The 10,676-nt window shown below is 39.7% G+C and overlaps 2 protein-coding genes across 2 annotated transcripts; both read right to left on the reverse strand.

Annotated features, from left to right (window-relative positions):
• Positions 1 to 7,004: 7,004 nt before the first annotated feature.
• On the reverse strand, positions 7,005 to 8,530 carry LOC114531861 (uncharacterized protein K02A2.6-like). Its single transcript, XM_028553466.1, has 2 exons — positions 8,255 to 8,530; positions 7,005 to 8,108 (listed from the first exon to the last, which is right to left on the reverse strand). The coding sequence occupies exons 1-2, from the start codon at positions 8,528 to 8,530 to the stop codon at positions 7,005 to 7,007; spliced, it is 1,380 nt and encodes a 459-aa protein (XP_028409267.1).
• Positions 8,531 to 8,875: 345 nt separating this feature from the next.
• LOC114531863 (uncharacterized protein K02A2.6-like) lies at positions 8,876 to 10,438 on the reverse strand. Its single transcript, XM_028553467.1, has one exon. It carries the CDS (start codon positions 10,436 to 10,438, stop codon positions 8,876 to 8,878), a length of 1,563 nt encoding a protein of 520 aa, XP_028409268.1.
• Between the last annotated feature and the right edge of the window lie 238 nt (positions 10,439 to 10,676).

Genomic DNA, 10,676 nt, shown 5'->3' on the forward strand with positions numbered 1-10,676 from the left:
TTGTAAACGAACTAACACAACTGTTTGTCGCGTTCGATAACCGCATTACTGCAGGAGAAACGCAAGTGACAGATAAGGCTATATACACCATATATGGCAAGGGCTCTTTCGTGTAATTGGGGTCTTTTTATGAGGGGTCAGCACTGCCAAGTATAGTAGGGCTCGCGACCAAAAAGCGTACCAAAAAAGGTGGCAGATTTTCAGCTTTGCTGACGCCACATGGTCCCCTTTGCCCATGGTAATTACCACTGACATACCACAATACAAAGTCAAAAACGTGTCCATCACCCTCCCGATTTGTATGAAAATATTTTTGGTTTTCGGTATTGTTTTCGGCATAATTATATTTTTTCCGCATTTTATCTAAAAAGTCTCTTTTTCCCTGTTAAACAAGTTAAATGGAGAAGTGGTTTCTTGCTCTATTTATGTTGCTGTAGATGGCCTAATTAACCTATCAGGATATTAATTTTTACCTCAGGTAAGCAGGTTTTCATAACATTTTTGTTTTTTGCCTTTGGTATAGACAACTACCAAAGCGTCTGTTGCAGTAATACCTTTGAAATTAATGTTAAAAACGGCAAAGCTTCAGCCTTTTTGATCAATGGTACATGACTTAGTTACGCTATAAAAAACTATATTTTATGAAAAAGGATGAATAACTGATCTTTCGAGTTTTGGCTATGTTGTTTTTTGAATAGAACTCTTATGGGATTTGAAAATGTCATGCACTGGAGCTTTTACTCATATTTAATGCCAATTCATGAGTATTTTCATTCAAACAATCAAGATAAATCAATATTCAATCCTCTCAGTGAATCTACTAGTCTCTTTATTGAACCATCATCTATTTTAGATGAATTAAAAACATGATGACTGTGTGAGTGCTGATACAAAATATTTCACTGTTAGATTTCAACAGTGTTTGTTAAAAGTCTAGTATGTTATCTTGTTTGCCTTGTCAAATGCAAAGTCAATAATCATGGCTTAATAGACTTCTTGGCATCTTGCACCTTGTTAATCAAGCTACAAGCTTTACTCAAGCTTGTTAATTCGCAATGGTTTCTTCTCCCCTTTGGCTCTGTCCTCTGGCTGTACTCTATTGAGTACAGCCAAACTTGGTCTGATCTCTCTTTTTTAGGATAAAGATGTTATGGAATTTGGGGATGGCTTTTTGCAAATTACTGGAACTTTAAACTGTTAATTTTACCATGTTGACTTTGTTAGTTATAGTTACAATAGTTATTTCAATTATTTCAATGGAAATAAATTTATGAAGACATGCATTGACTGAGCGGTTTGTTTTCAATTTGCAGCAACTTTTATAATTTTCTGGACAGTTTTACCCTCCCTAACATTACAAGGAATATTATCATAGGGCTAATCAGGAATTGAAGGTTAATAGATTTTAGACTAATGGAGGAATGAATAGGCTCAGTTGCATTTTCATTAATTCATAATGTCATATTATTGAATCCAAACTTGTGTATTGAGTACAATTTAATACAGAAGAAGTGAGAGAGATTATTTACAACAAGCTAATATTTATACCTAAGGCCCCTACAAGTTGATCTTTAGTTTCTGGTCCGGGGTTACTTTCGTTAAGGACGCGGGCAGGCGGGCGGGCGGTTAGGACTATAGGACATAAATTACAGTATGGCATTTTGTAGATTTTTGTATCCTTTAATACAGCAATTTCACGCGATTGACGAACCCCCAACACAAGAGTTCATTGAAATAATGTTTGCTTTTAACATAGAAGGCGTGGTCACCAATAACAGTATTTTGTATTTACATCGGGTGATTTTGGAGCCATGCCGTATGTCAGAAACAAACATCTCAACAACGTTTGTATCGGGGGATCGCAAATCCTGGGAAACTGCTGTATTAACAGGTCCAATCTTACAACAAAGCGAATATAAGATGAGAATTGGGTATGAAACGTTTAATATTAATAAATGTACCATATATTACTTGACGTTTATTCATATAAGTATGTAAAATACTTTTCTTATCAATTTAAATAGTGTTCATTGAAATATAGTGATATATAAATATAACCAACATTGTCTCAGAGTTTCAATGAAAATAATAGGCAACTGTTAAAATATTAACAGAAACGGCAAAAACAGCACACAGTTTATCAATAACTCAACTATGCGAGCTGCCGGCCGGCCTACTTAGCCTTGGCAATCGGTTCTTTGTCTTTACAGTCTTTGCACTGTGGGTATAGATTCGCTGCAGTAAAGGCTCAGGCTCACCACAGTAAATGCAGATAGGTTCGTACTTTGCGGTGTAGTACAGAATTTCTATGGGGTCGTGACGATTCAACTCCCGCACATAGACATTTTGTTCTAGCTCAGCAGACAAGTCGAGTTCTTGAAGTGGTGAGCCACAAGAAAAGGATGTCCCACTTAAAGCATCTTCCAAGCTCTTACGTTCCGATGGTTTCAGTTTCCGCTTGGCATATACCAGTCTCCACATTCCACACTCTTCACATTCCAACATCAAGTCAGCATTACGCACATGCTGCAGCTTCCCATGAAATGGCAGCGTTCGCTTCTTCTTGGGTTTCTTCGTAAAAGACGGGCGAAATTCCTCAGTGGTTTCTTTGCCATAGATTTGCTCGAAGGATTTGTAGTGGTCGTCTGCACCTGGTTCTGGGTCAGGGAATGGCTTGATTTGCTGAAATACGTCTTGTGGAAGGCGGACGGGTTTGCAAATATCACATCCGTCCTTTCCACACTTCTTAATTTCAAAGAAATAGTGATGTCGGCGGCAGCAGTGATCCATAAACTTCGAAAGTTGCGGTAGACCTTTCAAGCAAGACTGCTTTCGTACCTGAAAAATAATCAAGAATGCATGTCTCATTAAGGTACTGGATAAATACTTAACACATGTTATTTCAGGTTTATAATTAATAAATAGGTGATAAATAACATATAAAAAATTCATAACTATTTTACTGTATACAAGAGTGAGCTTGATGCTCGCTATTAATTAACAGTTTCTTGTAAACTTGTGAAAGCATTAGACTTACCTGATCAGATACGGGGCAGTTAGGTTCAATGGCAGCTAGTGATTGCCACAAGGCATCAATATCAGTCTGGGCGACAGCGGTATTCATCTTGATTGATTTCCCTTTCAGCTCAAGCCTTTGAAATACTTGACTAAGCAGGACTTTAACAGGAGCTACAGAGTCAAGGGAAGCAGTGCGAAAGTTGTCGTTTTTTGAAGCTTTTTCACGCATGTCACCCATGTTCTTGCATTTATCCATTTCTTTTTCAAAGGTTTCGTCTCCGGTTTCCCTCATGAGACCAACGGACTGTAAACCAAGATTCAATGTTGACATGATACGTTCAACAGGATTTCTCCAGCTATTGCAAGGCGCCGTCCTTGTTGCTAACAAATAATCAAGATTTAGTGATAGGAATAGACATATCAGCGCCACTTGCACGGAAAGGTAGGTGATGCGGTGATCCGGTCCTCCGTCTGTATACAAGCACAGCATTGGATTCTGTGCAGCATTTTCTTGGTGAAGAGATTGCTTCAGCTCTGCAGCATGACGTAGAGGTGACGATGGTTCAAATGCCCCTTCTTTTAGTGTAACAATCACTTGTCCGCGATACCAAGAATCTTCCAGGCACTTGGTATGTCGTTCGTAATCAGAGTAACAGATGGTACCATGCTGAATTTTGTAAATCGTGGTCGCCAACTTCAAATGAATGCGCCAGCACGCACTAACACTCTGCGACCTCGTTCTGCAGCTGCTACAGGGAAACCTGGCTCCCCCACCTATACGATGCGTCATCGAGGCAAGCAAGCGTAGTAACTTCACGAAATTTGACAGCCAACTCTCTTTTGTACCGGAAAATCGCAGCTGCATAATGGGCATCACAATGATCTTTCCTCCACTGCCTCTTTTGTATCATGTATTTGACCTTCAGGCGACCTTGGAAAGATACACAAAAGAGATCACTAATATATTCTGTATGTCTATGTATAGCAAACGTTCACATAAATATAATTATCCTATACTTAAAATGTTTTATGATTTTCAGGATAAAAGAGAGCCAAATTCAGTGGTACAAAGAAGTAGATGACGTAGACTTAAAATGCAGGATACAATGTATTTGTGACAAACAGGCAAAGAAACAACAGTAAAATAGCAAAGAAACATACCAGTATACTGTGATGCAACCTTGGAGTGCTTTGTTTTTGGACAAAACTGGAGTCGGAGCCATTCATTTGACGGTATTGCAGTACCTTCTGGACAGCGTAGTTTAGTTTGCTCTCGAAGGTCTCGGATTGAAATTGCTTGTGCGAGATGTACTACTTCACAGTGACGACGATCATCAACAGCAGTGCCAACACCTTCGTTCAAGTATTGAGAACAATGATCCCAGAAAACGTCATATTTTGCACGCTCTGTGGAAGAATTCAAACCGCGAAGATCAATTAACGTTTGTGGGTCTTCAGGTTCCATATCCAAAACCTGGCAAACTCTGTTATCAATTTCTTCTTCTGTAAGGTTTGAGGAAGCAGAGCTATCCCCAGTGAGATCACGGTAAAAGTGCCTCAGGACAGCAGGTTTTACTTGGGGAGAAATTCTTCCAAACTTGGAAAACAAGTTTTTGCGCATAGCACGGGTATGGTATGTCGGAAGCTGAGGCTTGATAGATTCAACCACGGCAATGCTTTTTTGGAATATAGTTTCCATGCCATCATTACCACAATATTTCCAAATGAAGTGCAAGTTACCACGATTGTTTCCCGGAGAAAAGGTCATAATCACGACTGGGATGTCCAGGCCACGCTGAAGTTTTTGCACGTATTCATAGCGTTGTCGAGGAGCCTCAGGACAGAGGTCGGTTAGGAAAATTTGTTGATATGGCTGCATGTCATTCAGACGTTCCCCAAGGCTAGAAAAACATGGATAACGAACAGCAGACGCTTTTACAATTTCCACTGACAACGATTCAGAAAGTTGGCGAACGGGAACTTCGGAATTGTGCACGTCTTTCATTCGCTTGTTTTTCGAAACAAGGTAGTCACCATACTGAGCCAAAGAACCTGCTAGATCTTCGACATGCTTCTTAAAAGTTTGGAAATGTGAACGCTTCCAATACTCAGCTTGTAAACATCCAAACAAGGAAGATGAAATCGCCGAAATAGAAGCAGCAGACATGTTTTCAATTGTGCGTTTCCGATGTTTTGATGCCTGAGGAAGATTGTACCCAGTAAATGAACTAAAAATGTCAGGGACACAACAGCCTTGCTTTCCCAAGACGCTGTGATGGCCGTCAATGTACCAGAGACAATCTACGAGGTTTTGAACTAAAGCAACACCCGATGAATCTACTTCAGAACTCGACCATGCCAGGTTCTGTTCCTCAAAAAGAGCAATTACGTCATTGTAAAGTATATCTTTCTTTGTCTTGTTTTGTTTTTCAACTCTTTTTGGAAGTTTACGTTGGGAAAGAGCTCTTTGATTATTCATCAATACTTCAAAGGCCGATGCACCTGACTGTTTATTCTGATCATCACACTTCTCCTCTGCGACTTGGTATTTGACGAATGGACCAAACACTCCAACAGCTTCTGGCAAATCAAGGTCAAGATCTACTCTATCAAGTGACACTTTTGAATTACCAATATATGCATTAGTTAACTGCAGTCCACAAAGAACTTCCTCTGAAAGATTCAATTTCAAGCTATTGTAGTATTCCCGAACAGTAACAACTGTAGAACATCTAGTGACTGTCCATGGATAAAGCACTTGGTGCTTTTTCTCTTTGACTATACTACAGTTTACAAGTGTCATGCTGCTGCCCTCGTAATATTATGACATCCTGAATATAAAATGTTTACTTTGAGTGAAATGTTTTCACAATAAATTATCAAAGCAATTGCAATATATTTTTTATTGACAGAGCAATAGGGGGGCTTTCACTGTTTACTGTATAGGGCAGACAAGGGCTGTAACATGTAAACCACTGTTACTGTGCACCTTTTTTACTGAATGACATGGTGTTGTTTTGCTACAGTATATATGCCTTTTTTGAGCCCACCTCAACACTATATCATGGCAAACAATACAGCATAAATCTCTAGGACCAAAATAATTGATATACATGAAGTATTTTCAATATTTAATACCTTGCAAAACGCAAACTACATTTAAAGATATATAAATTCAATTTCATTTTACACCTGCTACAAAAATATTTGATTTTTCCCTGTCAAAAATGCTGTATATAAAATATATTGAGGTATTGAACCTCAAACAGTGTTAAACATTTTGAAAACCTTTTTGTTTTTCATGCTTGTTTCCTGCTATACCGAATTCGTTCCTTGACATGCCAGTTGTATGAAAATATTATTAAATCACAATAAAACTTGATTTAGGTTACTCAAAAATCGACATGCATGACAGATCATAAAGATTTTAAATAAGATATTAAATTACCTTTTTTTTAATTAATATTAAAATACTCCAACCATGGCTTCATGATGCCCAAAAGAGAACACAGAACTATACCACAGCGGTATTCACACAAAATACTTCATGTTATTAGCGCTTTTGGTGAAAAGATGGCACATTTATCATTGCAGAAAATATAATCCATGGCGAAAATTTTCAAGTACTCGAAATTTATTGTTAACACTAAAATAGTCCTAAAATAATCTTTTCCAAATAACGGATGCGGGCGGCGGACCAGAAACTAAAGATCAACTTGTAGGGGCCTAACTACATTACCCATCATGTACGGGGCACAAGTTACACAGGGCACCTATGTAGATAACGTTACATCCTTCCTTTTTTTTCTTTTCCTTTAGAAATATACCTAAAAGTCCTTTTTTTTTTTTGAAGATTTTCTTTAAAAATAGTTCTATAATATGTGTGCCTATGTAATAGGGTTCCAAATAATCTATATTGTTTTTCTAAAGAGTTCATAATGAACTGACAAGCAATGCTCTCAGCCTTATAACGGACTAATCCAATCCTAGTCTAGGCAACTTGGCGGTTTGAATACTCGGCCACTCCTTGTCACTCTACTGATGGCTTTCCCAGGGCTAACAACGGGCTGCTGCGGAACATGTTGGACCTGCAACTTTGGCGGCGTTAATGGAGGTGGTGTTGATGATGGTGACACAGGTGGAGGTTGTTTGTCTGGCAGATAAAACTGTTCCTTAGAAGCACGCAAATGTTTACGATTTCTCCTGAACTGCCTGCCATCCTCAGTTATCACTTCATAAGATCTGATACCCGCTTCTCTTGTTACCTGACCTTTTATCCATTTCTTCTCTCGATCATTTGGTTGAGGGGTAATTCGCACCACTTGACCTTCTTTCAGCGTTGGAAGCTCCTTTGTCTGTCTGTTGTAATAGGATGCTTGTTTCTCCTTCCTTGTCAGAAATTGTTTTCTTACATCAACTGGCGCTGGTTGTGGCTTTAGTAATGGTTCAGCAGTCGGTAACTGTGTCCGAGTTCTTCGTCCAAACATTCTTTGAGCTGGGGACATATCCATGCCTTCCGTAGGAGTGTTTCTCCAGCTAAGCAACGAGATAAAATACTCCATACATGCCTCTTTGCTTTTCTTCATGAGGTTCTTGGCTGTCTTGACTGCATTTTCAGCTCTTCCATTGCTCTGAGCATGCAATGGTGAACTGGTGATGTGCTTAGTTCCTGCAAATCTCATAAAGTTAGCAAATTCAACTGAGTTAAATGGGGGACCATTGCCACTACAAAGTTCATTAGGAATTCCATCAGTAGAAAAGTGTTTCTTCATCTTGGAAATTACACTTTTACTTGTTTTGCTACTTAATGGGTCTACTTCAAAATAACCGCTATAGTAATCGACTGTACACAAAAAGTCTTTACCGTCTATCGTAAAAATGTCAGTGGCAATCTTCTTCCAGGGTCTGTCTGGAATCTCGTGATGAATAAGGGTCTCCCTAGCTTGACTTGTACTTGATGATAGACAGATGTCACACTTACTAATGTAATCAGTGAGTTCAGCATTCATACCTGGCCAATAGACTAGTTCTCTAGCTCTCCGAAGACATCCTTGCACCCCAATGTGTGACTCATGCAATTTCAACATAATCTTGTGTTTGAGAACCACAGGAATAATACAACGTAGCCCTTTGAAGATGATACCATCGACTACAGACAATTCATCTCGAATACCAAATATGGGTGGATGCTTGCAGGTAGACTGTCTTTGGAATTTGGAAATCCATCTAAAATTACCTTCTTGAGTAATTGCAATGTTGGATCTGCTGCAGTTTTCTGCTGTAACTCTTTCATCTGGTGGTCAGGAATTGAAAGAAACTGTGCTGCATGGACATGCTCTGTCTCTACTTCAGTTTTAGTAGGTATGTGGTCTTCTAGATATGCTCGAGATAACGTATCAGCAACGACCATATCTCTGCCAGGCTTGTAGCGAATTTCATAGTCATACTGTTGTAACCGCAAAAGTAACCGCTGGAGTCTCTTTGGCGCTGTGACTAGTGGTTTCTGCGACATGGAGACAAGCGGCTTGTGATCGGTCCATAAAATAACCTTACGACCACACACATACTGATGATTATGTTCCATACCAAACACTTGTCAAAACAGCTCTTTCTCAATCTGTGAATATCGCTGCTCTGCCGAAGTCAGAGCCCGGCTTGCATATGTCACAGGTTGTCCATTCTGCATGAGAGCAAACCCGAGACCATTCTGTGAAGCATCTCCCTGTCCCTCAGTTGCATCAGTATCGCTGAAATACTTCAGAACTGGAGCTTTAACAACTGCTTCCTTTATACGCTCGAAGGCATCCTCTTGCTCTTCTGTCCAATTCCATTCTGCATCCTTGTGTGTCAGCCAACGCTAAGGCTCGCTCATTCCAGATAAATCGTTCAGGAATTTTGACAGGTACTTCACAAGACCAAGGAATCGCAATACTGCTGGAACATCATTCGGTCGCTTCATTTTCTGGATCGCTTCCACTTTTCTAGGATCTGGTTTCAACCCTTCTCTTGTGATTAGGTGGCCAATAAAGGACACTTCCCTGGATTTGAAAATCAGCTTATCCTTGTTTAACTTGACATTCTTTGCTCGACATCGTTCAAACAGCATTGTCAGATGTTGGTCGTGGTCACACTCTTCCTCTTCATCGGTGTTTCCCTTTCCGATGATGAGTAAATCATCAGCTATCTTATACACCCCTGGCAATCCTTCAAGGCATTGATCAAGCTGCTGCTGAAAGCACTCGGAAGCTGGGCAAATTCCATAGGGCATGCGGAGCCAGCAATACCTACCCCATGGTGTCTGAAACGTAGTAAGCTTGCTAGAATCTTCATCCAACTGGATCTGTAGATACCCATCTTTGAGATCAGCCTTTGTGAAAAACTTTGCTTTGTCTAACTCTGGGAGTATCTCCTCAACAACTGGAAGGGGATAATGTCTACGCTTCAGTGCGGTATTTAGATGCTGTGGGTCAATACATACCCTTACTTTTCCATTTGGCTTTGCAGATGCTACAAACCCAGACACCCATGCTGTTGGTTTCTCTTCTTTCACTAAGACATTAAGGGCTTCAAGGCGATCAAGCTCTTCTTTTAACTTGGGTTTCACAGCAATTGGGACACGGCGAGGTGGCATCACAACTGGAGTCACTGTTTCATCCACGTCTAGATGAAGTTTGCCTTCAATCTTACCCAAACCTGTAAATAGATCTGCATACTTTGACAATACATCCTCTTTACTTAATCTCTGCTGCTCCCGAGATGTTACTGCATTACTACAATCCATATGTAAGATATTTTGGTGTCGAATGACTAACAGTTCCATCTTTTGAGCTGTTTTAACTCCTAACAGGGGAATGGACCCATCTTTAACAATCAAAAATTCTTCAAAGTACTTACAATTGTTCTTTGGGTTACTAATGTTCAACATTGCCTTGCCTAGTACTTCAAGCTTTGACTCAGAATAGGTAAATAAATTTCTATTGGTTGGCTGGACCTTGACATCGTTAGGCAAATAGGAATGCTGTAATACATTGCATGTTGCACCAGTGTCAATTTGCATCTGTATTATCTGGTCGCCCAATTGTATACCTGCACATACACAATTCCTCCCCGGGACTGTACTTACTCGTTCTGTAATTGACCAAATCTCATCATCAGTGGACTGATCAGTTTCCTCATGAACTTGGTGTGTTTTAGATCTGCCAGTTTGTATTGTCTTTGGCCCTCTTTCTTGTCTTTTTGGTTGCTGACAAACAGAACTAAAGTGATGTTTCATTGAGCAGTTATTGCACGTTTTATTGTAGGCTGGACATTTTTCTTTCTTATGCTCATGTCGCCCTGCCACAATATTTACAATCAGGACATGGTAACTTCGGTTTTCTTTGGCTATTGAATTGGGGCTTCCCTTTTGGTTTGAGTGCATGTGTAGACTCTGAAGTGTTGTGCGATATTTGCTTCTGTTGATTGTTTGCTGCTTCGGCTGCTCTGCATATGTTTAAACATTTTTCTAAGGTTAAACTGGTTTCTTGTAGCAATTTCTTCTGCAAAGTATTGTCACGTATTCCGCATACTATTCTGTCTCTAACTAACTCCTCCTTAAGGGCTCCAAATTCGCATGTGTCAGCTAAAGTACGAATGACTGTCGCATATGTGTCTATTGT

This window comes from Dendronephthya gigantea, unplaced genomic scaffold (assembly GCF_004324835.1).
Source record: "Dendronephthya gigantea isolate DGI-Jeju-01 unplaced genomic scaffold, DenGig_1.0 000075F, whole genome shotgun sequence".
NCBI lineage: Eukaryota > Metazoa > Cnidaria > Anthozoa > Malacalcyonacea > Nephtheidae > Dendronephthya > Dendronephthya gigantea.